General features: G+C 34.7%; 5 protein-coding genes across 8 annotated transcripts; 3 read left to right on the top strand and 2 right to left on the bottom strand.

Annotated features, from left to right (window-relative positions):
* On the top strand, positions 7,243–9,891 carry LOC109343954 (protein WALLS ARE THIN 1-like). Its single transcript, XM_019582489.1, has 6 exons — positions 7,243–7,587; positions 7,847–7,909; positions 8,223–8,339; positions 8,623–9,052; positions 9,229–9,380; positions 9,714–9,891. Exons 1-6 carry the CDS (start codon positions 7,373–7,375, stop codon positions 9,871–9,873), a joined length of 1,137 nt encoding a protein of 378 aa, XP_019438034.1. The 5' UTR covers positions 7,243–7,372; the 3' UTR covers positions 9,874–9,891.
* On the top strand, positions 11,958–14,913 carry LOC109343952 (purple acid phosphatase 2-like). Its single transcript, XM_019582485.1, has 8 exons — positions 11,958–12,253; positions 12,349–12,549; positions 12,675–12,786; positions 13,067–13,296; positions 13,500–13,638; positions 13,766–13,986; positions 14,188–14,309; positions 14,454–14,913. Exons 1-8 carry the CDS (start codon positions 12,056–12,058, stop codon positions 14,653–14,655), a joined length of 1,425 nt encoding a protein of 474 aa, XP_019438030.1. The 5' UTR covers positions 11,958–12,055; the 3' UTR covers positions 14,656–14,913.
* Positions 15,193–18,728, bottom strand: LOC109343957 (glucose-induced degradation protein 8 homolog). Of its 3 annotated transcripts, none has more exons than XM_019582493.1 (7): positions 18,475–18,728; positions 17,067–17,208; positions 16,435–16,582; positions 16,281–16,356; positions 16,077–16,188; positions 15,845–15,936; positions 15,193–15,666 (listed from the first exon to the last, which is right to left on the bottom strand). In XM_019582493.1, the coding sequence occupies exons 1-7, from the start codon at positions 18,505–18,507 to the stop codon at positions 15,622–15,624; spliced, it is 648 nt and encodes a 215-aa protein (XP_019438038.1). In that variant the 5' UTR covers positions 18,508–18,728; the 3' UTR covers positions 15,193–15,621. The 3 variants fall into 3 exon arrangements, with proteins under 3 accessions (XP_019438038.1, XP_019438037.1, XP_019438039.1); XM_019582492.1 differs by having other exon boundaries at positions 15,193–15,443; XM_019582494.1 differs by lacking the exon at positions 15,193–15,666 and having other exon boundaries at positions 15,839–15,936; positions 16,056–16,188.
* On the top strand, positions 19,357–22,186 carry LOC109343953 (low-temperature-induced cysteine proteinase). Of its 2 annotated transcripts, XM_019582488.1 has the most exons (6): positions 19,357–19,873; positions 20,631–20,866; positions 21,016–21,156; positions 21,238–21,669; positions 21,875–21,964; positions 21,999–22,186. In XM_019582488.1, the coding sequence occupies exons 1-5, from the start codon at positions 19,444–19,446 to the stop codon at positions 21,953–21,955; spliced, it is 1,320 nt and encodes a 439-aa protein (XP_019438033.1). In that variant the 5' UTR covers positions 19,357–19,443; the 3' UTR covers positions 21,956–21,964; positions 21,999–22,186. The 2 variants fall into 2 exon arrangements, with proteins under 2 accessions (XP_019438033.1, XP_019438032.1); XM_019582487.1 differs by having other exon boundaries at positions 21,875–22,186.
* LOC109343956 (lon protease 2-like) lies at positions 24,815–25,897 on the bottom strand. The gene has a single exon (XM_019582491.1). It carries the CDS (start codon positions 25,864–25,866, stop codon positions 25,006–25,008), a length of 861 nt encoding a protein of 286 aa, XP_019438036.1. The 5' UTR covers positions 25,867–25,897; the 3' UTR covers positions 24,815–25,005.

Raw genomic sequence — 26,156 nt, 5'->3', positions numbered from 1 at the left:
GTACTAGCCAAATGCTTAGAAGAGATCTGTGGGAGGAGCTCAGGTTGTTAATGCTTGCTAACCAGGGTCCTTGGTGCTGTCTGGGTGATTTTAATGTGGTCTTGGGCAATCATGAATGCAGAGGAATGAGGCTAACCCCCCCCCAGCCCTTGTGCTGACTTCAAGAATTTCTCTGATTCCTCTAATCTCATTCATTTGCAAACTAGAGGTGCCCCTTTCACTTGGTCTAACAGAAGAGGTGGTCATGCTTTAACAGAAAAAAGACTTGATAGAAGTATGTGCAACAATGAGTGGATAGACTCCTGGCCTCAAGTGGTGTGTTGCACTCTACCCAGAATCTCCTCTGATCACCATCCTATCTTGCTGAACTGTGACAGTGGTCAATCAGGAGTTCAGGCTCAATTCAAATTTCAAAAAATGTGGCTGCAACATCCTGAATGTTCTAAAGTGGTGTGGGAAATCTGGAAGTGCAGGACATCTCTGGTTGTAAGATGTCCATCTTGGCTAAGAAGCTAAAACTGTTAAGGAACAAGCTCAAGGTCTGGAATGTTGAAGTCTTTGGCATAGTGCAACATAATGTCAAGTTGGCCTTAGAAGCAGTGGATTCTATCCAGGCAAATATAGCTTTACATGGTCCCAATGATCATAATTTGGAGGCTGATAGGGATGCTCAACAATCCCTTTTGCAGGCTTTAACAATTGAGGAAGAATTCTGGAGACAAAAGTCTAGGATTAATTGGCACAACAGTGGAGATAGAAACACCAGTTTCTTCCACAGAGTCACTAAGATCAGGAATTCTACCAAGTCCTTAAGTGTGCTAAGATCAGGAGGATGCTTAATTACTGACCAAACAGAGATTGAGAACTTGGTGTTGAATTATTTTCAGAATCTTTTTACTGCCCCTAACCACATTGTCCAAAATGATATGATCAACAATGTAATGCCTACTATGATCACTGACTCTGAGAATTCCAGGCTCTCAGCCATTCCTTCCCATGATGAAATCAAGTGTGCAGTTTTTGGCATGAATGAGGATGGTGCACCAGGGACTGATGGTTTTGGTGGGAGTTTCTATCAGGCCTTCTGGCACATAGTTGGACCTGATGTGTGCAGAGCTACTACTCAATTCTTCACTCAGGATTACATTCTGCCTAACATGAACTCTAATAATGTGCTGCTAATCCCTAAACTCTCTAGAGCTGATAGAATTGAAGATTTCAGACCAATTGCTATGGCCAACTTCCAATTCAAAATCATTTCCAAAGTGCTTGCTGATAGGTTGGCAACCATTGCTCCTAGGATTGTCTCAGCTCAGCAAAGAGGCTTCATCAAAGATAGGCAAATCAATGATTGTATTTGTTTAGCATCTGAGGCAATAAATCTGCTGGATCACAAAGTTTTTGGTGGAAATTTAGCCATTAAAATTGACATCAAGAAGGCTTTTGATACAATTGATTGGGATTTCTTGCTGCTTACCCTTCATAAGCTTGGTTTCAACCACAAGTTCAGGAATTGGATTAGAATCATCTTACACTCTGCAAGACTATCCATCAATGTTAATGGCAAAATGGTTGGGTTCTTCAAGTGCACTAGAGGTGTAAGGCAAGGAGATCCTCTTTCTCCTCTCCTTTTTTGCATTGCTGAGGATGTTCTCAGCAGAGGCCTATCAAAGCTGAAGGTTGAGGGGCAAATTAGCACTATTGAGGGTCCTAAAGGCATTAAAACTCCTTCTCATGTGCTCTATGCTGATGACATCTTTATATTCTGCAAAGGAAAGAAAACTGAGCTTCACAAAATCAATCAACTGCTCATCATGTACTCAGAAATATCTGGTCAATGTGTCAATGCCTCTAAAAGCAAGTTTTATTCAGCTTCCTCTTCCCACAGGAAAATTGCTTCTATAGCTCAGGTTCTTGGGTTTTCTGCTGGCAGTTTGCCTCTAACCTATCTTGGAGTCCCTATTTTCTTGGGGAAACCAAGAAGGATTCATTTATAGAAAATTGCTGATAAGATAATTAGCAAGCTGGCTACTTGGAAAGGGGCTTTGTTATCAATCATGGGCAAGGTGGAGCTAGTCAGGTCTGTAATTCACAGCATGCTGATTTACAGTTTCAATATCTATGCTTGGCCTAACTCTCTTCTTAAGCACATTGACAAGTGCATAAGAAACTTTGTGTGGTCTGGTAACATTGAGGTGAGGAAGCTAGTTACTGTGGCTTGGAAAAATGTTTGCTTGCCCTTCAAGGAAGGAGGTTTGGGTATAAGATCTCTAAAGAAGATAAACCATGCTGCTATGCTCAAGCTTGCCTGGGAAATGGCCAACTCCAATCATGATTGGGCTCTGTTTTTTAGGAACAGGTTTGGATCTAATCCTACTCCTTCAAGCAGATACTTCAAATCATCAATATGGCCTGCTATCAAAGCAAACTGGCACATCTTGCACAACAACTCTATTTGGATAATTGGTGATGGCCATAAAACAAACTTCTGGCTTGATAACTGGTTAGGGGAACCATTAGTGGAAACTCTAAGCATTCCTACTCAGTTCCACTCTGTTTTGAGGGCCTCTGTTGCTGATTTCATCAGAAATGAAGCCTGGATCATTCCTCAAACCCTGATAAATAACTACCCTCAAATCACTTCCAAGATTGCCTGCATAATTATCAATAGTGATACTGACAAGCTAGTTTGGAAGAATTCCCCTGATGGGGTGCTATCTGCCAAGGCTGCCTATCTCCACATGAATCCTGGTTCAGTCCAGAGCAATTGGGGTAAATTCATCTGGTCTGAGGCCATCCCTCCTTCTAAATCCTTTATAACTTGGAGATTGATCAATAACAAGATGCCAACTGATGACAATCTTCAGAGACGTGGTTGTGTCATGGCTTCTATCTGTAACCTATGCAGGAAAGATGAGGAGTCTTCTATGCACTTGTTTTTTCAATGCTCTTTCTCTGTTTCTGTTTGGAATTGGTTGTGAAGATAAGCAGAAGGAACTGGAGTGAGCAAGTCAAACAGGTTGTCATAGCCTCTATAATCCATGCTATCAGCACAATTTGGTTCTGCAGAAATCAAGCTCGTTTCAACAACACTTTCATCAGTTTTCCTATAGCTTTGTCTAGGATAAAGTTGGCAGTTTCTTTGTCTGGTAACAACTCCAAATCTTGTGCAAACAACTCAATTCCTGACTTGGTTTTATTAAAGCAGCTCCAGATTCAACCTCACTACTCAAAGGCTCCTAGAATTATAGAGGTTACTTGGTTGCCCCCTACTCAAGCAACCACAAGCAACTGTTAAAATTAATACGGATGGAGCAGCTAGAGGGAGTCCTGGTCCATCTGCAGGTGGTGGTATTTTCAGAAACCATGAGGGGCATACTCTTGCTTGCTTTGCTTGTTTTAATGGCTGCAATGATGCTCTATTTGTGGAGTTATCTGCTGCTATTCTTGCTGTTAGATTTGCTCAGCATAAGGGTTGGCACAATATTTGGTTGGAATGTGACTCAATGATACTGGTGGACATCTTCAATAACAAAGCAACTCCTCCTTGGAAGCTTCTAAGTAAATGGACTCACTGCAAAAAGCTTCTTTCCTCAATGAATTGGGTAGTTACCCATATTTATAGGGAGAGAAACACATGTGCGGATCAACTTGCCAACTTTGGTCTATCAATCCAAAATATAGAATGGTGGGATCATGCTCCTAGCTTTATATTGGATGAAGTTAATAGGAATTGTTTAACTCTTCCTAACTTTAGATTTGTCTCTTAATTCTCTTCCTTGGTTGTCACTCTTTGATTAATATAATTTCCTAGTGCCTCGGCACTGTTGTTTAAAAAAAAAAATATCAGTAATTAATTTATCGAAAAAAATAAGAATGCATTGTCATATTACTATTGTTGTGAATCTGACTGCAACGATTTCCTTGTTATCCTATTAATAATTTTAGTATTATTTATACATTGGTTAATTTCACCAACTAGTAAAATTTAAGATGTAATTATAAAAAAGATAGTTCATTATGAGTATTTTATGTATAAAATTTAGAGGGGCTTTATACATTTTTCGTAAATTATTATATATGAGGATTATATTATCCTGCTTACGTTGTTTGTTTTATTATTATTATTTTTGATCGGCAATTGTTAGTTTTGTTAGTTGTTAGTATGTTAGTATTTTGTTGTGGGTGAGACTCCACCCTCAACTTCCTACACCCCTTTATGATATTTTAACTTTTAAATCTAATTTTTGGGTGAGACTAAACTACTTTTTTCCTATAAACTAATTAGAAGCTATATTTAACTAAGCCATACATTCCTACATTTAGAAGATGACTTATGTTTTCGTTTCTTCATATATTAGCCCATGGTAGGATGAAGGTTTGGGTCAAGCATCAATAAATTGTCTCATGTCTTTAACCAATAATATTAAACCTAACAATATAAAATTGTTAATTTTTATTTTTATGAATTTTTATTTTATATACGTGTCACTTTTCAATTAGGGGAGATATGAAATGAAGATAGCATTGGGGACAATTGATCTGTGTCCGTATGATATATACACAGAATCTGTCCCAGTACGGATTCGGACCACAACAGTTGCTGCTAAATTGCCACCTGTACTCACCGCACATGTAGTGTTCGCTTCACTCTTTTTAAATCAAAATACATGCATATGCATATTAAGCTTTAATTACACAACATTGTTTTATTGTATGTGTTTCACTTGATCACTTCCAGATAGACTAGAAAAAGTGAGATGGAAAATTTCAACTTTTAGATTTTAAGCCAGGGTTTTATTCTTTGCTATAATTTTAATTTGGCCACAAGGAAAAAATACATAGTAACCAATAAAGCTGATTTTTTCCTATTTCTACTTTCTATTTACTCCTATGTCAAGTTACTCGTATTTTTTTAGTAAACTAAAAGTTTTGAAAAATTAGTGCAGAGCAAATAGAGCTAAATCATTTTTACTTCTTTTCATTCCAAGTGTCATACTAAGTTTGATGACTTAGTTTTTTTTTTTCACACGAACAAAAATATTATTGCTAATTTGTATTTTTAACAAAACTATAGTTTTTCCTGTTATACCATTTTCAATCTGTCTCCATTTTAGTCAATAACCATTTTCACTCTGCATGATGAAAAAATATAGTTTATAAAGAAATCATTAATATTGTTTTGAAGGCTAGGAATGATATATAATATTGTTTTGATTTTCTATGAATTTCTGATAAATAAATCTAAGCCCTTTATGGAGTTTGAAATAGTTGGCGAAATCGAGTCAAACGAGTAGAGCGAGGAGGTGCTGTGAAGATTCTCTCGTGCACACAAAATCTGAAGTTTATCTGTCAGGTTATTTGACCCAAAAGGGAAGAACTTGAAGGAAGTTCATGGAAACGTAATTAAGACCACAACTGGTTTGGTCAGGGTGGTAACCTACCGATTCATGCATGCTGGTTCAGACCCACTTTTGGTCTTTATCTTAATTTTCTTGACCCAGCTTTAATTTTGTCACACAATGATGCAATGCAATTAGTAAAGCATGGCTGTCAGATACAGATATATACCATGATTAAACAAGATATAACGAAGAAAGAAGAAAATTCGGAATATTGTTGTGGAGGCTCCTGTTAGATCTTTGTAATTGCTTAGAAATTAATCATGTTGTTTTTAAGGGTCAGTGTGTCGATTATGTTATTTAGATTTGATTAATGTTCGGATCTTGGGTATTGTTTTCGGCTCTAGATTCTTCTAAAGTAACTTTCCTTAATTGATGTCTTAATCCACTAGGTAGTATTAGGAACCTTTCCTAGTGAGAATTTTAGAACCTTACATATTTTTCAGTTTTGATACCCCTTACATTGAACTCTAATAACAAATATACACTAACCATTGCCATTCACTCTTCCGTAGACCTATTTTTTAGGGTTTATGAATGAAGTTTTCTGTCTCATTATTGAAAACTAACCTATTTCATGGCAGAGATATCATTGAAGTGGATACAAACACTATCAATTTCTGGATCAATTATAATTACTTAATTAGGGTCAGTCATTAACTAAATTCAACACATTCTGATAGAAACTATATATCTAAGTCTTTTTTCTTTCAATTTTAGAGAATGGAGGTAGCATTTGAAAAGGGTGTGATGGGAGGGGCATCATGTCTGTTAAAAGCTAAGGTTCATTTCAGGACCTAATCCGCATATTATGGTAACTTTAGGAGTAGGAATCTGAGTGGAAAACTACTTTAGTTTCCTTTATTCCATTTGATTATACAAGTGACTGCAAAGTTGCTGCATATATATGGTACGGGTTCGACTTTGTGAGTTGTTTAATGTGAGTTCTAGAAAAAGAAACTAGCACAACACTGTAGTATATTGTATACAGTGGAAGAATGCATTATATTATGTATGCCCGGATAGTGTATGAGTTTCATTACATTATCTATCATTGATATTTAATTATTGTTAACTTTTGAAAAATAAATAATTCAAATGAATAGTGAATGATTAAGGATATATGTATAAATTTTTTACATTGTCAGTGTATAAATTCTTGACTCATATATTAATACCTTACTATTGAATAGGGAAAAGTAGAGGGGAGGGAAATAGGGATGGGGGAGAGTGGTGGGGCTTAGGCTCTCATGGGGATGAGAGAACGCATGGGGTATGAAGTCCACTATGGAAGCGATCTATCCTAAAAGGATTCTGTTTCTATATCCTTACCCAATAGAGTAATACTAAATAATATAAAAAAATAAATTTATGTTTTTATTTTTTCAATAAAGTAAAACATTTTGATTGAACTGAGACACAAATATGAATACTAATGAGAACAGAAGATCTTCATCTCTACACCACCCCACTCGTGCGCGCTATTTATCAATGGCGGCTAGTCCATTGCTCAAGCTACTCTCATTATTACAAGGAACGTGCCAAAGCTTTGGCTTTTATCTCACACTTTTGCTTGAGATGTTAGGGTGTATCACCTTACCTAATTAGGTTAGACGATGATTTTTTACATGAATATTCATGCTAAGACTTTTTTTTAAAAATATAGAAGGTTAGTTTTCTAAAAGACTATATTTAAGAATATATTTGAGATATTAATTGTATACCATTGGATGATTTCTCCTTTTTGGAGTGATGGTGGGTCACATGAATTCCATCTAGGGATAGAGCCAACATGTATACATTGGAGACATGTGTTTCATCAATGTGTCTCTCTCCTCACTATATATATATCCATACTCTTGCATCTCCTCTTCATCACTTCCTCCTTTACTTCACTAACCAAATAAGCCTAGCCTCTATAGCTAGCTAGATCTCAATTATTTCTGGTTTAAGTAATAGTCTCTTTCACAATGGCTGATTCAGCCTCTTCTAGGAGAATGTGGTGCTCCTTCCCTGAAAAATTTCAGCTGCATGGAGCCATGTTGGCCTTGCAATTTGGCTATGCTGGCTTCCATGTTGTTTCAAGAGCTGCCCTTAACATGGGTGTTAGCAAACTTGTTTTCCCTGTATACCGAAATATCATTGCTTTTCTTCTTCTCGTTCCTTTTGCCTACTTCTTGGAAAAGTTAGTATGCTCTTAACAAATTTATATTGAAATTCTAATTTCCCCCTAACAAATAGTTATGCACTATTAACTGCATAATTTACAATATAATATGTAACATATAGTTACATGATACTAGTTTAGTCTATAATAAGTTTTGACGAATTAAGTATCATGTAACTATATGTACATCAAATCTTTCTAGCATTATGAATTGTATATTTCTGTAAGCAGAAATTTGGTTTCCATCATAATTTCGTTTTATCCTTCTTTTGTTCAGGAAGGAAAGGCCTCGACTTACTTTAAACTTAGCCCTTCAGTTCTTTCTTCTGGCACTTGTTGGGTATGTATTATTTTTAAAATTAAGGTTACATATGGTATGTTTCTACATTGTTTTTTTAGGAAAAATCTAAAGTAAAAGGCTTGATAACTTTAAAAAAATTGCGACATGGTTCTTGAGCTATCACATTCCCCTCCAACTCTTCTTAGATAATTGAAAATATATAAAAGAAAATATTCATGGGAAACTATGTCTTTGTTTTTGTCTTCTTCATAAAGATAAAAACCAAATAAATAATTTAGAACCATTACTGATGAGGCTATTAATCAATGCATGAATGGTGCTTTATTATTATTATTAATTTTTCATTACACAGGATCACTGCCAACCAAGGTTTCTACTTGCTTGGTTTGGACAACACATCTCCAACATTCGCATCAGCAATACAGAACTCTGTCCCAGCCATTACATTTCTCATGGCAGCCATACTCAGGCAACCCCTTTATTTATTATCTGTTTATTGTTTTTCAATCATTGTTGCAACTGGCTCACAAAAACAAAACATTTGGATATGTTTACAATAATGTTCAACAAAAATGGGGAGTTATAAGGTGATTGATTTGATGATTTAGGTGAAGGAGGTTAATAATAGAGTCTCACTCACAACAAAATAATAATATACTTTACAACAAAATAATTATAGTATCATTTGATCCATATAGTTAATTCTTGTATTCGAATCATAAAAATTCTTACAAGTATATTTTGAAGTTCAGGATAGAGAAAGTGAGGGTGGACAGAAAAGATGGAATAGCGAAGGTGGCAGGAACTGTATTCTGTGTTGCAGGAGCAACTGTGATTACACTATACAAGGGTCCAACTATCTATAGCCCAGTTGCACCATTACACAACACCATCATCAACACTACACCACAACAAGTGTTTGGGTCAGTGTCACTGGGTGATGCAGAAGGAAAGAATTGGACCCTAGGTTGCATCTACCTCATAGGCCATTGCTTATCTTGGTCTGGTTGGCTCGTTTTACAAGCACCCCTTCTCAAGAAATACCCAGCTCGCTTATCTGTCACTTCCTATACTTGTTTCTTTGGACTCTTGCAGTTTCTTGTTATTGCTTTGGTTGTTGAAAGGAATGCAAGTGCTTGGGTTTTCCAATCTGGTGGAGAAGTTTTCACTATTTTATATGCGGTTAGTGACTACATACTCATACACCTATATTAGGTTTTGCTATATATTCATACTCAACTTTTTTTATTCAATACCCATTCTCAGTTTTTTATAAACAAGTGATATATATGGACAAGAATGGAATGAGAGAGATATAAAAGTATATAAATGATATATAATGGTAATATACATTGCAGGGAGTGGTAGCATCTGGAATAGCATTTGCTGTACAAATATGGTGCATTGATAGAGGTGGTCCTGTGTTTGTTGCTGTGTATCAACCAGTTCAAACTCTTGTTGTTGCTATTATGGCTTCCCTTGCTTTGGGCGAAGAGTTCTACTTGGGAGGGTTCGTATCTTCACTTTCTTTATCCATATGCAACTTTCTAATTCTAACTCTAACGCACACAATAGATATAAGTTGATAAGTCCTTATTTAATCAGTGAGAAACTAAAAGCAAATTCATAATTTGTAAGTCCATGCATGATCTTATAAGTTAATAAGAATTGTTTGAGTTATGATTTCTGCTAAAGGTTTTGTTTTAATCAGTTAATTTATCTTTTTTTAGTTACATCAGTTAATTTATCTGCCATAGGCTCTACTATACATTTTCATTTTTTATTATTTTACATTTAGTTCCTTATAATTTGATCAATATTTCGTTAATTGTGATGTTTATAGGATCATTGGGGCAGTATTGATCATAGTGGGGTTGTACCTAGTCTTGTGGGGTAAAAATGAAGAAAAGAAGTTTGCAAAGGAACATGCTGCAATTACTTCCACTAATGCTAGAATATCAATTACTCAACCTCTTCTCCCTTCATCAACAGAAAATGTGTGATCAAGAAAAATTGTATCTTCAAGAAAACAAAAAAAAAACAAAAAAAAAGATGATACCATCTTATTGTGTGTAATGTGTATGATGGGGATTTCATCTTGTTATGCGTTTATTTAGAAGTTTTTTATTATATTTTCTCCCCTTTTGGAATGTTAATGATGGATGCCACTTAGTGTGGGGCATAGAGCCTGAAATCTCATATGCTTTATATCTTAATTAATGGTTTGATTTTGAAAAGAGATATTACTTTAGTTATATGGTTACTGTCTCAAAGGTAAATGCTACATATCATTATGACACAAAAGAGGTTTCATAGACCCACATAATGTCCCATATGTGAATTCTGAACTTCTTTCAAAAGCTGGCTAAGCATGAAGTGTTTTTGATAAAAGCCATAATTGTCACTCAAATCGAATCATCATTTTGGTTGGGTTTATTCAATGTATATGAAAAATAATCATCATCTCATATTAATATATATGAAAAATATTAGTGTATAAGTCTATACTTATCTTTACCTATGTACATATAGGTAAAATATTGATATAGGTATAAGTATTAATAGAGATGTAGATATAGTTATTGATAGTGGTACATAAATATAAACACACATGCATATGTAAAATATACATATAGATCCATATAGACATGAATGTTTAAAAAACTATTAGTCCAACAGTATTCATTTGACATTAAAATGCATTTAATCAGTTTGTAAAATCATTAAATCAGATATTTACTTTGATTGTGCACCATTTTTCTAAGGTTTAAATTTTAAAAAATTCAATGGATGCAACCTATTTTCTCATTTGGTTTTGTTCTCTACTTTTTTCTAAATTATGTCATATAATCACGTGATGATAGAGTCCTCACTTTCTTTCTGAATTTTATGAGTTACATCACACTTATATGAAAAGATATATATGCCCAACATTTATAGTATGTAAAAATTGTATGTTCAATCTCAAATAATATAGCATGTTAACAAGTAGTTCTAATAATGTTCATACATAATATGCCTCTATCACTTTGATACAAATAGGCACAATCAGCTACATTGTAATCCTTTTGTGGCTAGCACATATAAGAAGAGTACATAAATATAAACATGATAAATGTCAATTCAAATTGCATGTTGTTGATTTATATGATACTGCCGAATTTTAATAACACGTCTTTGATAAATATTGTGAAGATACTCACAATTTGACAAAGTTCTAGGTACCATTTTAAGTATATTATGATGTTGAACTAACAAGTAACCAAAAAAATCACATCACTATGTTAGGTATGAATCACTAAAATCCATGATCATATACAAGCAAAAATATATTTTTGACGCCACTTAAAGTATTTTGGAAAATGATAAGTGTTATGAAAAGTAATTTTTCAATTTGCAAGCAAAAAATTGTTATTAGTAAAAATTGTTATATCAATATCAAAACATAGCAAATAATTGTAATAAATTTAATTGATACATGGTTAGTAATTTGAAATAATTTATTCATTATTTTTATTAAATATAAAAAACATCAATTTCCTACCAAAGTTATTAGTAAACGTTTTGGTCAATAAATAATAAAATAATAAATTTAAAATACAACTAAGTGAATTATATGGGTTGTTGGGTAGTTAGTACTTAGTAGTAACATTAACACAATTTTATTATAGGCAAATTAAAATAGTTGGAAAATGATAAATATGGAAAATAACTTGTTAATATTTATGTTCTTGTAAGTGTGTCACTCTATTTGATGTTTTTGTATCCATTATCATTATGAGACTAATGATAATGAGATCAGTTGTTCCACTTTTTGTATCTTATTTTGTCCAAATCAAATAAAAAAGAATAGTAGAAAATGATTGACTTAAGACAGAAGATAAGAAATTTTAGGATTAGAGAATCTTGGTTGGGCCTAATGATCGATACTTTTTTGTCATCTATTGTTAAGTTAGGTTGATGGATGAAAAATACATGTCGGAAGTGACACGTAGGAGTGACACTAGCATATTCCAACTATCCTTGTGAATATTCCTTCATGTGTGACAATATTATTGATTTACGCCTAAAGACTAAAGTAATAAATTAATGAACTATTTTTGTTGTGTCCTCTTTATGTACATGCAAGTGTATCATATATTATACTTTGCTTCTACCTAAGTAGTAATTTAGAGCACAAAAGATATGGAATTAGTGTGTTATAGAAGGAGTGTTGGAGCTTCAATGCTTCTAGCTTTTGGCTTTTTTATTAGCATTGTAGAGGTTTGTTTTAGTGAGAGTAGAAGGACAAGCACTTTTTTGAGAAGTGATTATTTGTCACTAGATATGCCAATAGGAAGTGATGTTTTTCAAGTACCTTCTGGTTATAATGCTCCACAACAGGTACTAAGCCCATAATTTTATGAGATTAAGTAACCAAAGATAAAAGTGCTTTTTTTATTAAGTTGTATTCACTATTCAGCATTTGAATTGGACAGGTTCATATAACACAAGGAGATTATGAAGGGAAGGGTGTGATAATCTCTTGGGTAACTCCACATGAACCCGGTTCAAGCACTGTGATTTACTGGGCCGAAAATAGTGAATCAAAATTACAAGTTCATGGGTTTTTTCTGACTTATAATTACTTCAATTACACTTCTGGTTACATTCACCACTGCACTATTCACAATTTGGAGGTGAATTGAGCACTTATCCTCAAATAGTTGAATGAGCTAATTATCTTATAAGTTAGAATATGAATATGGCTTATGGTTAATAAGTAACTCTCACAACAATAACATGTTTCGTATCGTAATTGCAGTATGACACCAAATATTATTACGAGGTCGGAATAGGGAATACCACTAGACAGTTCTGGTTTAAAACTCCCCCTCATGTTGGCCCTGATGTTCCTTATACATTTGGCATCATTGGTAATTATTATTTAACATTTTCTCCTCCATTTATTTCATTATCTGCTTCTATGCCTAACTAGCTCTAAGTGCTTTAGTTGTGTCATTAATTTGTTTAATATAGACTATAGTGTATAACTATTGCTGGATAAACTTCTTGTTATTGATTTTGAATTGCATATACTCTATAACCTTTTGCTTAAGAACTAGACTACTAGATTATGGAAATTGCACTAGTGTGAATACAATTGTAATTCTTGTCAGATTGAGATCTCACACTCTCTCAACTATTACTGAGCAGGGGATTTAGGCCAAACTTATAATTCCAATACGACGCTTACGCATTATGAATCGAGCCGAACGAAAGGCCAAACAATGTTGTATGTCGGGGATCTATCTTATGCAGATGATTATCCACTTCATGACAATACCAAATGGGATACATGGGGAAGGTTCATCGAGAGAATTGCTGCTTATCAACCTTGGATTTGGACCGCAGGAAATCATGAAATTGATTTTGCACCCGAACTTGTATGTGTTAAATACATTAGTACTTGAATAAGTAAAGTTTGTGGTTAGGTTGGACAATCCATAAACTGCTATTTCAATTGCTTCAGTTTCTTCTTTGGAGGATTCCTTTTGTGATATTTATACACACATTCTTTAGTTTTATAGTAGATTTTTTATTCAAATGCTTAAATAAGTTGATTGAGAACTACAGAATTTAACTGCAGGGTGAAACTAAACCATTCAAGCCTTATACATCTCGTTATCATGTACCATACGGAGAATCAGATAGTACATCTCCATTGTGGTACTCTATCAAGAGAGCTTCAGCATACATCATTGTCTTGTCTTCTTACTCAGCTTTTGGTAACATTTTTTTTTTCCTTTTTAAAACTTTCTAGTGGATTTTAACTATCTAATGATCTACCTGTTCTAGTTACACAGTATTTATGTTGATCCTGAAGATACAATTTTTCTTCTATTTTTTTCAAAGGTAAATACACTCCTCAATACAAATGGCTTGAAAAGGAGCTGCCTAAGGTGAACAGGGCAGAGACTCCATGGCTGATAATTCTAATGCATTCTCCAATATATAGTAGTTATGTGAATCACTATATGGAAGGGGAAGCCTTTAGAGTAATGTATGAGAAGTGGTTTGTGGAGTATAAAGTGGATGTCGTATTTTCCGGCCATGTTCATGCTTACGAGCGATCTGTAAGTTCTCATTGTCGCCGCTTTTTGCATTATATTTCTTCTCCCCCAAGCATGTCTATTCAAATTTTAATGCACTACATGATCTGTGCAATATTACTGGTGTTTCTTATACTTTGTATTTGTCATGATTTCTCTTGATTTGAACTATATTCTAATTGCTTTTAGATTCTATAAGTAAACATATACTTTTATTTATTCCAGGAACGTGTGTCAAATATTGCATATGATGTTGTAAATGGGAAGTGCAAACCCATTGATGACCAATCTGCCCCAGTTTACATAACTGTTGGAGATGGAGGAAATTTAGAAGGATTGGCTACAGGGTAAGTAAATAAGCTAAGTATGCCTATAACATTGATCTCTCTGACATTCTTAGCAAAAAAAGTTATAGCTTTGGCCTTATGAAATTAACTGAAACATAGTACTATGATACATCTTAGTATTTTTTTTCCACTTCAATGTTGTAGTATGACAGAGCCTCAACCAAGCTACTCAGCATACCGTGAAGCCAGTTTTGGCCATGGGATTCTTGATATAAAGAACAGAACTCATGCATATTTTAGTTGGAACCGAAATCAAGATGGATATGCAGTGGAAGCTGATTCTATGTGGTTGGAAAATAGGTACTGGACTCCTACAGAAGAAGTAGCTCTAGCTTCATTTCGGTAGAACAATTGAGTAGAACCAGTGTGGAATGAACCTAGAGTCTATCCAAATATATAACTATGTTATGTTATATAAATAGTTGCAGCCATATTGTAGTTTTTGTATTTGTTTGTTCATCAATGTGCCCCTCTTGCACAAGTGAAATAACTTTGGGGTATAGAGTCACATGTCCATTTTGTAGAGTCAAGGTTTACAAGCACCCCTTTTCACCCTACTTTATAAGCATCAATAAATCCAAATCAAAAGTTAATTGTTGGCATATGCACCACCGTTATTATAATTTTTCAAAAAATAAAAAACAAAATCTTACCCACTGTAACAAAAATGTGAATACATGTATATGAAAAGTGAACTCTAATGTTCTAATTAATCAGTTCATCACATATCAGAAACGGTAAAAATTACCCCCTATTAGTATAATCCACCAATTTCACTGATGGATCAAATTACTTGATTATGAGAGGGTGAGATTAAACTTAACCTGCTACTTAGTGACAATGTTGCAGGTAAGATTGAAGTCATACAGACATTACAGTTGTTCTAAATCTTCCTTTCATAAACATGTAACCAAAAGATGCAGATGCATTTTAAGGCAAGTATCAGGACATGAAAATACATATGCTTGGTTTTGTCTGCTCAACCTCACAATGGATTGAATATAATCTTAAATAGGTTATGTCAAGAGACATCAGAGCACATATTAAATCAACTGCACTGCCCCAGACAGAAATAATTATCTTGGTACCAACCAATAACAACCTTAGCCAAGGTAACTGGTGGATTGCGTATACCTACGAAAAGTGCAGGAAGATCAAGATAGCCTGACTAACAAAGAATTAAAGATGAACAGGCATTCAATAACTCTCACACCTATGATCAATCCATACACCAATCCAATATGTGACAATAGAGGCATAAGTTAAAAATGCTTCATTCCTCAACTGCCTGTGGATATTTGATTGTTTCCGATCAACTTTTGAGAAAATCCTTCAAGGAAAATGGTGGGGGTCCATCCTGCAAAGAGTAAATGGAAGATTCAGCTTGAACAGTTTGTAATGTGTGCATGATATAGTAGTGACAACAACACCCTTCGCAGTGAGAATGCCAAGTGTTCTCACCCGATGAACGGTCCAAGGGTTTCTTAGTTAGATGGAAATCTGTGTCAAACTTTAAATTAAACTATGCCCATTACCTTGACAGTTTCCTGAGTCAAGCATTGTCTGACGACTGTAGCCTGCTGTATTAGCCTTTCCATTGCCGTGTAGCTGGGAAGATTCAAGTGTGCTAAAAATGACCGCCATACATGAAAAATAAGAAAAAAGACGACGAAGAAGAAAATACTTAACACAGGTAGACATGAGTATATAGATTTGCAACAAACTATATTAAACAAGATGAAATACTTAGAGTTCAAGTTAACCAACCAAGAATAGCTCGATTCAAACTATCTGCAACCTGTTGCCGGTACTCTAAGCTAAGCAGATGAAACACTGGGGATTTCTCTGGTTCATTATAAGCAAGAAGGGCCATAAAGTCCTGAAATTTTGGAAGCTTAATATTTATTCAATCTTAAGAAAAAGGAAAAACATCAGTACATCACACAAATGTATTGCAATGTGTAAACTTACTTCAAGCTTTTCCCTATACTTTTGCTCCTTTCCAAAAGGGCTCAACTTTATCTGTGCAAATTCCAACGCTTCTGTGCTGCAAATAATATGAAATTCTACGGAAGAAGGAAGTTTACAACATGTTATCTTGAAGACAAAATTAATCTCTGCTCACCATTTCTTAGAGCAGACAAGATCAACAAAATGAAGGCTCAGAAGATCAAACTCCAAATCCTCATTGTTCTTTAGAATATCCGGTCCCAGCTGTTCAGCAAGCTCAATAGCCATAAGTGCATTTCTCTCCAATGCACACTGAAAGATTCCTGAATACAAATGAAATTTAGCTTTAAGGAGGTATTTACTATCTATAACAGGCTCCAATACTAAAAAACAATTAACTTCATAACGTAAGGTGCATTTCCCAGGATCCTCTGCCCCAGGCAGGGGATAAGGGGAACAAACATAAAAAATGGCAACAGAAACATTTTTTTATATAGAATAGGTACCTTAACAAACAAAAAAGGATCTGCAAGAAAATAGTATATTCATAATTCAAATGTGTTGAAGACAATAGTCAGCTCCATTTTTAAAGGCCGTAGATGATTCAATCGGTATTATGGCAAACAATGATTCAACCAGCTAAGGGTAGAATCCAATGTGCATTTGAAGATGATGCAAAAGTTTCCAAGAGTAACTATTAATGAGAAGTTCATGGAAACTAAACTTCCCAAGTAAATAAAGTATGCTTAGAAAGCACCCAAAAGTCATGAATTAACCTTTTACAGTGAAAGATAACTAGAAACCTACTTTTTCTTTTCTCCATGTTCTCCAAATAATCTGTTTGCTGCTTCATCCCAGTGCAAGCAATGAATGACTCTACTGATTCATTGTAGCAGTTATGTATAAGATATGACAGAACAACGTTGTGGATGTCATTATCATTTACAGCCTGTAAAATCATGTATCCGGAGAAAAGTAAAGAACTTGATCACATTAATTAATGAGAGATAATTTTTTTATAATGATTATGAGAGCATGCTACACAGGTTGAATTTCAGCTCAATTATGTTTTCTTTCAAAAACAAAAGAAAAAGAGAAAACAAAATGCAAACACCACTACCAAGTGCCTGTTTGTTTATGCTAAAAAAACAAGTGATTCTGATATACTCTAAAAATGTGATTTATTTTAGAAGCCCGACAATATAGCCTCTCATAAAAACTGAATTTCAGCTTTTTTTGCCAGCTTCGGCATTTTAGTAAAAACCTAACCAAACAAGGATGTAAATGTCATAACTGAAAAATGGTTTCTATACAAAAAGACACTATTTTGTGAGAAAACAAATGGCCCTAAAAAGAAAATTCTGAACTTTAAAACATCATTTATTGTGCAAACAAGGGAATAGCTATGTCACAAGTAACAATAAATGAACTGCATATCAAGCATAGCAAAGTTGTAATCCTCACAGAACAATTAAGAGAACTAATAGCATAAAATTGTAAAAATAAAAAAAACAGTAGTAACTTATGCCATCACGAGAGTAACATACTCGTGCTGGGCAGGACTCGGAACTAATGTTATATTCGGCTATTCGCTTGGATAAGTTTTTAGTCCCTATAAAGTTGGTCGATTTTGATTTTAGTCCTCATAAAAAGAATAGATTTTGCACCCCCACAAAGATGAAAATTACATCCAGTACTCCGCTATGCCTTCAGTGCCAAAGTTGATGATTTTTAGACCCTAAAAACACTGAGGATGAAAAGCAATTTTTTTTATATCGAGGACCAAAATCAAAATCACTCATCTTTATAGGGACTAAACATATTTAACCCTATTAGTATACTTTTTCATGTTTTAAGCCTCTTCCATCACTTATTCGTTCACAAGTTAGGGTTGAGAAATATCTGTCACACATTTAAACAATAATTTGTTTACATCTTCACCAATGTACTAATCATCAACCCTATTGATGAACCTATTAAAATATGAGTTAAAGCTTCAGAATCAAAACACAAAGGTACTTCGATGAATGAAAATTAGTTAATCAATAAATAAAATAATCAAGTGAAAGGAGTATATCATAGATTACTAATTAGTTTTAATCAATGGCCTATGATTTTAAGATACTTCGAAAATTACAAAAAAAAACGGAAATAAGAAATTGGTGTGTTAATAGTAAAACATGGAAAATAAGATCGAAGTGAAATAGAAACATACAATGTTTTCGTATTGATGAGGATCGAGGTCCATAGTAAAAGACGAGAGAATCGGAAACAGAAAAAGGTGTAATGAGATGCTACGCTACGCTGCGTTGCAAGTATAAGTGGAGCGAAAGACACGCGCCACCGTTTACGACGTTGCTGTTGCGGTGGCTAGAAAAATGATTTGATCGTCGACCACTGCGACTGGGAGGCGATTCCAAGTCATACAGACACGCTATTGTCTCTCTTTTGTTCTTTCTAAACCATGTCCACGTGTATGATTACACTTAATTCCACATGTTACTTTCACAATTAAGATTAAGGTTAATTTAATTAGTAAAGTGAACAAATTTTGTCTTATGTAATAAGCAAGTTAAACCATTATGTCATCATCCTTTTTTCGGCCATTTAAGTTAGTCTAAGAGTTCGATTTTAGAAGGAAAAGAAGTAAAAAATAAAGGTTTGAGAGCCATGAAATACACACAATTCTCAAGTTTTTTTTTCTCTTCATTCCCCTTCAAAATTAACTCCCAAACAAACCCATAGATTAAGTTCGAGTGAATTTATAATATTATTCGAGATGAAAATTTAAAAAAAATGTTAATATTTGCTTATAAATGGATATATTAATTGTACGAGTAAGTTAAAAAAACTTATTTTAGTCATTTAATCTACAAAAACCTAATGATTTATGGGATCTAAATTAGTCAAAAAAATCTGAACCATTACAATTTTATAAATAAATTGATGGTTAAGATATGAAGTAAACCTAAAATTTGTTAATATTTTCATTTTCACCAGAGTAAATAGTAAATCATTTTCCATTGCTAAAAAACCATATCTTAAGCATTTAATTTAGAATCTTGTACCCATATGGTTCATTTTCATTGGTTGGACACTTCCATCAAAATCCAAAAGTAGGTATAATCGCTCCAAATGAATCAAAGAATCATTTCCCCAAAGGAAAAGAAGAAGAAAAAAAAGCATGAGTTATTTGTGGTGTTCCCTATTGGTGGCTCATATAATTCTCTTCAATTTCACTATTTTCTCTTTGGCTTCTCCTTCCGACAATACCTATAACCTATTTGAAACATGGTGCAAACAACACAACAAAACATACTCTTCAGAACAAGAGAAACTATACAAATTCAAAGTGTTCGAAGATAACTATGCATTTGTCACACAACACAAAAACAAAGTGGGTAATTCTAGTTACACTCTCTCACTCAATGCTTTTGCGGATCTCACTCACCATGAATTCAAAACTTCTCGTATCAGAGGCCTTTCTCCTCGTTTGTTCAGATTCAATCATAGTCAGAATCAGCAATCTGGTAATCGTGTTTTACATGTTCCTTCTGAGTTTGATTGGAGAAAGAATGGAGCGGTTACTCCGGTTAAAGACCAAGGAAGTTGTGGTAATTTTTTATTCACTTTTCACACGGAAAAATTTGATTTTGGATCATCATTCTATGTTTTTAATAATACTCAATTGGGATCAACGTTTTGCTTTTAGTTTTGAATTTGTTGTAAATGTTTAATTTGAATGGTAACAATAGCTACACCTTTTAAGGATTGAGAATACTTAGGTTTTGTTCATCTAGTGCTTGTTGTTTTTAATAAGAACAGTTCAATAGTGATAATAACACCTTAGGCACTCAAAAGAATAATACTTAAGTTTTGTACTTTAGGAAGATGGGATTTTAGTCGGGAAACAACCTCTTTGTTTACGAGCGTAAGATTGTGTACTTATACCTCCTCCAGATTCCACTATGCGGGAGCTTTTAATTCTTAATGGGAGAGGAACATTGTTTAGTTTTGCTTCTAATGTGAGGACCTACGGGTTTGGATCATCTCAATTGATTTTTCCAATGGGTACAATGTTAGGCCAAGATTTATGAAATTCCACACACATTTTTTTCTATTTCTCACCTCCACTTGATCACTTAAGAGGAAAAAGTAATGAAAGTAATCCAAATCCGATGAAATGCTATAGTCTAATATGTTGATCCCCCAAATTTTGCAAATTGTGTACCTGGAATTCTAATTATCATTGTAACTTGTAATGGTAGAGAGCATATACACACACACACACACACATATATATATATATATATATATATATATACATGGTGTATTTCAGTGATAACACTAGATGAATATTACCTGTTTTAGGTGCTTGTTGGTCGTTCTCAGCTACAGGAGCTATTGAAGGTATAAATAAGATTGTGACAGGGTCTCTTGTAAGCCTTTCTGAACAAGAACTGGTAGATTGTGATAGAAACTACAACAGTGGTTGTGAGGGTGGACTCATGGACTATGCTTACCAATTTGTAATTGATAACCACGGAATTGACACTGAGAAAGATTATCCATATCAAGCTCATGACAGAACTTGCAGTAAGGATAAGGTATTTGCTCGTTTTCTACTCCCCCGCCAAATGCTGTACAATTGAAGTGTTTTAGTCTGCTATGGATATCTTCTCTCTTTTCAGTTTATTCGTCATACTAAGGTCAGTATATGTGTCCTTATTAACCTTTTTCTACATCGACTCTAAAGCTAAAAAGGCGTGTTGTAACAATCGACGGCTATACTGATGTGCCCCAAGGTGATGAGAAAAAGCTACTGGAGGCGGTTGTATCTCAGCCTGTAAGCGTAGGCATATGCGGCAGCGATAGAGCTTTCCAGTTATACTCAAAGGTTGGTCTCAGAGGTCAATAATACTAGCATAAGTTTGATATTAACAATCATAATAAGATGCTACTCTTATTTCTGCACCAGGGTATCTTTACCGGACCATGTTCAACTTATTTAGACCATGCAGTGTTGATTGTAGGATATGGATCAGAAAATGGTGTAGATTACTGGATCGTAAAGAATTCATGGGGAACATCTTGGGGAATGAATGGTTACATACACATGGTGCGGAATAGTGGCAATTCTGAAGGGCTATGTGGAATCAACACATTAGCTTCTTATCCAATCAAGACCAAGCCTAATCCTCCGACACCGCCTCCTCCAGGTCCTACAAGGTGCAGTCTGTTTACTTATTGTTCGGAAGGGGAGACCTGTTGCTGTGCCAAGAGCTTTCTCGGAATATGCCTTTCATGGAAGTGTTGCGGCGTAAACTCTGCTGTGTGTTGTAAGGACAAGCGTCACTGTTGCCCTCATGATTATCCTGTTTGTGATACTGCAAGAGGACAATGCCTTAAGGTTTGTATCAATTGCTTCTTATATATATGGAATAATCTAATGGTGCAGTAACTGGGTCATGTAATTGTTAACAATTTAATCTGCATGTTCTAATCAAATATATTTAGTTATGCATGGACTATCATATCAACAATGTTAAGTTGATTACCATGTTGCTGGTTGCAACATTTTCTTTATGCTTACTAAACTGTGTATATACTTACAGAGAGTTGCAAATGCGACGATAACAAAGGCATTTGAGAATGAAGGCTCTTTCGGGACGCCAAGAGGCTGGAACTCTCAGTAAGTGTTTATGTTTTGGTCACTCATTTGTATGAGACTCGTTTTAGTTACTATCCTGTTGTATTAATGAGTCATTCCATTCCTTTCTAATAGCTTTTAAGTAAAGGAAACATTCAATTTGACTGATGGATTATTATATACCATTGTGGTGTGGGGAAATTGATATTTGAAGCATAGGGAATGTGTGTACAATCTGAATTTGATACTAAAGATAAAACATTTTTATGTTTTGGTATGTATTCATCCCTTCAGTTTTATTAAGAATTTACGAAGTCGTTGCGATACGAGTAGGTGATTCATGAAGATCAATCTCATAATAAGTTGCTTCTTAAGTGAGTGATTAAGTTAAGACAAGAACAAGGACAATGCAAATCCCTCTCAGAAAAACTAGTCTATCGTTAGATATCCTGTTCTGTCTTGGTTAAGAATGTTATCCTAGATTGGTTGCGGGCCATTATGGTTTGCAAGATAGGTGAAGATGGGGTGGGTAATTGTATTCTTAACTTTAGAGGAGCTCTCTAACTCATTTCTTTTTATACTCGAGTTATGAAATTTTAATTCAAAATCACACTGCTTAAAAAACAAGTATCATGTTTGTGATAATTTTTGGAAATAGAAAATGAGTAGAAGTGGTTATATACTCATTATTAATTTAGAGAATCTTTCTCCATATATATACTAAAATAAATAATGAAGACAGAAACTGATAAATGGGTGACTAACATCATTTTTAATTCGTTATGGTAGACACACCATAGATTTCTAGATGTTGGTATAATAACAAGAGGCCTTGTAGCCATCAGCAAACTTCAACTTGTGTAGTTGTGTTGATTGTACAGTTAGTCATAACGCAATACTAATTCATCCCTGAATAGGATTATTCTACCTACATCATTATTAGTATTCTTAAGAGCGTTTTTCAACCTAAGAGATTTACATTTTCCATTTTAACTTATAAAAGATCCATGCAGTTTATTACCAAAACAATAGTATTCAATACTTTATATTATTCGATTCATTATCTTTCACCTTATACCTTTATGTACCCCCAAAAACCCCATTTTCTGTTTACCTGGTGCGGCATTTGAATTTCCAGGAGCTGGTGTGGCATGCTATAAAGAACTACCTTTGTTTCGCAATCATATAACACAATTATTACCAATCTACCCATATAACACAATTATTACCAATCTATCATGGCCATGGGGTATGCAAAAAGAAATCAATGAAGGCCAATCAGGCATTTATGCAACACAAGTCTAAAAGCTTATTGTTTGATAAACAACTAAAATCAATAACGAACATAGGAGCACATCATGTAACCAAGGTTGTTCAGACATCTTCATGTTCCTAACAATCAACAGAAAATATCAACTAATTGTGTTGCTTGGGACCAGGTTTGAGAGAAACAGGTCTTAGTTATTATCATTTATCAGACATCAATAGCTAAAATAGAAATTGTCAAAAAGCATACAACCCTTATACAATGTGTAGTGAATACCAGACACTGAAGGTTAACAAACCAGGTGGACAAATCCAGAAACTACTCCAGGACAACAACAGAAAGCGAAAAAAATCAGATTTGCATGTGGCGCCCCATAGATAATTCATCCCACCATTTCAAACACTTGTTCCAATCAGCTAGTGTAACTAAGAAAAATATATTTTCTTTCTCATCCAAAATTATTTTGCTACCATAGCTCCAGTTGAAAGTTAATGTTCATAAGTCTATGCTCAAAATGAATAACAAATAAACTCTATATTTAATCTTGAAGAAAATAATATCTCAAAATCCCAAACTTGCAAAGCTGCAAAAATTCCATTAAATTCGACAAAGCCAAAGCAAACTAACATTAATATTGCTAACAAATAACAACTTAGGTTCATTGAGAATACCCGTAACCTAATTAGGCACTAGCTATTAACAAGTATTATGTCTAATCCAGTTTTTTTGGTGTGAAGGTCGTAAGTGCATATGAGAAGAATAAAAAAAATTGGGAATGGGCTGGTAAGTGTATGAGAAAAGAGGGACAAAATGCTGTTGTGACTTGTGAGTAAAGGGAGTAAAAGGCTTTTTACATGGCAGCATAAAATTAGAGGGAAATTCTGTAATGATGAGGAGTAAATAAAATGTGAGTAGGGAAGAAGGCATTTACAACTCTAAAGTAGAAAATGCAGCTGAATATCAGTTCACTTAGCAAAATCAAACACAATATTTTTGGCAAGTTGATAAATAATTGATAAAACCTACCTAAGTGTGCTTGATGCTATTATACACAAAGGGTCCTAAGGCAAGATAAAAGGTGAAAATTGTGTTACGCAGTCGACAGTCAACATAAAATTTTATCGAATCTTTAGGATATGGGTGCATGATATGATACAGAATTGATAGTGTGGACAACAAAATTCTACTACCCGGCCTAACTTATATCCATTCCATGAAACTGTATTAAATCTGTAATAACATTAATTAGTTTGTTGCTTGACTCCATGGGTTTATCAAATGAACTAACACTATTACGAGGTTTAGTTATAGCTTCCACAAACGTTTTGGTGGAGAAGCTTGAGGAACATAAACGAAGTTGCAGAAGTTAGAAATAATGTTATAAGACTCAGTTAAACAACTTGAGTAAGCACTTGTTCAATAAGTTTTATTTAAAAAATTACAATAAGCTAAAAGAAGCAATGGAAATTAAGTTTCTCTAATAACCTTATTGGAAGCTAAATGTCGCTTTTATAAGTAGGTTTATGCTACATTCATTAGTTTATTTTCATCGGCTCAACTAAGTTTTCTACAACCTTTTCCACATGTAGTTAACTTCAAAGTTCAAACCATTGAATTTTAGAGTCTAAAAAGAGAATATATCCCACAAAATGTATCTATAATCTATTGTAGCAATCATATAAAATGTATCACGAAATCAACTAGTAGAAAACAAGAACAAGCTTATGAAATTACACATCAAAAACACATTTACAAGTTTTGCCAATATATCGATGTTGCTACCAATGCCGTTGTAATGCAACTAATACCTTTGATTCCGCGCAACGGTATCAAGAAGATGAAGAAGGGAAAACATCTTTGACAGCAGAAGCAGCAGTGAGATAATTAAGCGTATTCCTCAACGTTTCTTTCTCCCTCGTCAATCTCGCAGCAGTATCCTCCAATTCAAGCAAAGCTTGTTGCTCTCTCGGTGCACCTTCAAAAGTGCTCCCAACGAAGAACGAAAACGGCGTCGGAAACAGGTTCCTCCTCAAATCTCCAACCTCCTTCTCTGGTTTCCCTCCCAAACGGTTCGATAACCGAATCACGTCTTTCATGTATGTCTCAACATCATCGGCCAAACCGTCAAGGTCCGTGTCCTCCGAAGCCGAAGGCCTATCCTCCAGCCACGTCACCTGAGCCACGAGATAGGGTTTGGTTCGGACCAATTTATTAACGCGGAACCGTTCCTGACCTTTGCAGATTAGGAAGAACCGGTCGTCGACGAGGCGCTCGTGTTTTATGACTTCTCCGACGCAACCTACGTCGGCGGTGCCGGAAACGGCGTCGGAGTAGATTACGCCGAAGCGGAGGTCGGTGTGGAGGAGAGTATGCATCATGATACGGTAGCGAAACTCGAAGATCTGTAGAGGGAGGATAGCGCCAGGGAAGAGAACTAAGGGGAGAGGGAAGAGAGGGAGCTCGACGACGTCGTCGGATTTTGGAGAGTTTGTGTGGTGCTTCTCGGAGAAGGAGGAGGCGGAGCAGCGGAGGAGGAGGGATTTTGAATTGGTACGGCGGCGTTGGAAAATGTTAAGACGTGTTGAGTATTGGAATTTAGGGTTGAGTGAAAATGAGAATGTGTTGTGAGGTAGAGAAGAAGATGGAGAAGCTGAAGCTGAAGCTGAAGGGATAATCTGAAGGAATGCCATTTTGTTTTCTGCTCAACTTTTTTCCAATTTGAAATTAAGTTGAATAGAGATTATGTTTTGTTAACGTGTGATAAAACTAATATGGCGTTGTTGTAGTAGTAAAACTTCTCGTTAGATCTTTAAAACGATGACTTAAGAGTTCGATTTCTGTTTATGATACTGATTAAGAGTTATACTTAACTTGAGTAATTCCTCGTTTAAAATGATATTTTGGTAATACAAAAATAACCTAGAAGAAAAAAAGTTATATAGTGTGGTCACAAATGGTTTGAAGTTACCACAATATTGAT

Source organism: Lupinus angustifolius, chromosome LG03 (assembly GCF_001865875.1).
Source record: "Lupinus angustifolius cultivar Tanjil chromosome LG03, LupAngTanjil_v1.0, whole genome shotgun sequence".
Lineage (NCBI taxonomy): Eukaryota > Viridiplantae > Streptophyta > Magnoliopsida > Fabales > Fabaceae > Lupinus > Lupinus angustifolius.
This window is presented reverse-complemented; position numbering and strand designations above follow the sequence as displayed.

Excerpts from the sequence above, each read along its gene's own strand:
- LOC109343954 (XM_019582489.1), top strand. The coding sequence starts at position 7,373 with ATGGCTGATTCAGCCTCTTCTAGGAGAATGTGGTGCTCCTTCCCTGAA. Across the intron at positions 9,053-9,228 it reads TTTTCACTATTTTATATGCG|GGAGTGGTAGCATCTGGAAT; the intron begins GTTAGTGACTAC and ends TATACATTGCAG. Across the intron at positions 9,381-9,713 it reads GAAGAGTTCTACTTGGGAGG|GATCATTGGGGCAGTATTGA; the intron begins GTTCGTATCTTC and ends TGATGTTTATAG.
- LOC109343952 (XM_019582485.1), top strand. The coding sequence starts at position 12,056 with ATGGAATTAGTGTGTTATAGAAGGAGTGTTGGAGCTTCAATGCTTCTA. Across the intron at positions 13,297-13,499 it reads TTGATTTTGCACCCGAACTT|GGTGAAACTAAACCATTCAA; the intron begins GTATGTGTTAAA and ends ATTTAACTGCAG. Across the intron at positions 14,310-14,453 it reads TTAGAAGGATTGGCTACAGG|TATGACAGAGCCTCAACCAA; the intron begins GTAAGTAAATAA and ends TCAATGTTGTAG.
- LOC109343957 (XM_019582492.1), bottom strand. The coding sequence starts at position 18,507 with ATGGACCTCGATCCTCATCAATACGAAAACATT. Across the intron at positions 16,189-16,280 it reads AGTATAGGGAAAAGCTTGAA|GACTTTATGGCCCTTCTTGC; the intron begins GTAAGTTTACAC and ends CCAAAATTTCAG. Across the intron at positions 15,937-16,076 it reads TTTGAATCGAGCTATTCTTG|CACACTTGAATCTTCCCAGC; the intron begins GTTGGTTAACTT and ends GGTCATTTTTAG.
- LOC109343953 (XM_019582488.1), top strand. The coding sequence starts at position 19,444 with ATGAGTTATTTGTGGTGTTCCCTATTGGTGGCTCATATAATTCTCTTC. Across the intron at positions 20,867-21,015 it reads GAACTTGCAGTAAGGATAAG|CTAAAAAGGCGTGTTGTAAC; the intron begins GTATTTGCTCGT and ends TCGACTCTAAAG. Across the intron at positions 21,670-21,874 it reads CAAGAGGACAATGCCTTAAG|AGAGTTGCAAATGCGACGAT; the intron begins GTTTGTATCAAT and ends ATATACTTACAG.
- LOC109343956 (XM_019582491.1), bottom strand. The coding sequence starts at position 25,866 with ATGGCATTCCTTCAGATTATCCCTTCAGCTTCAGCTTCAGCTTCTCCA.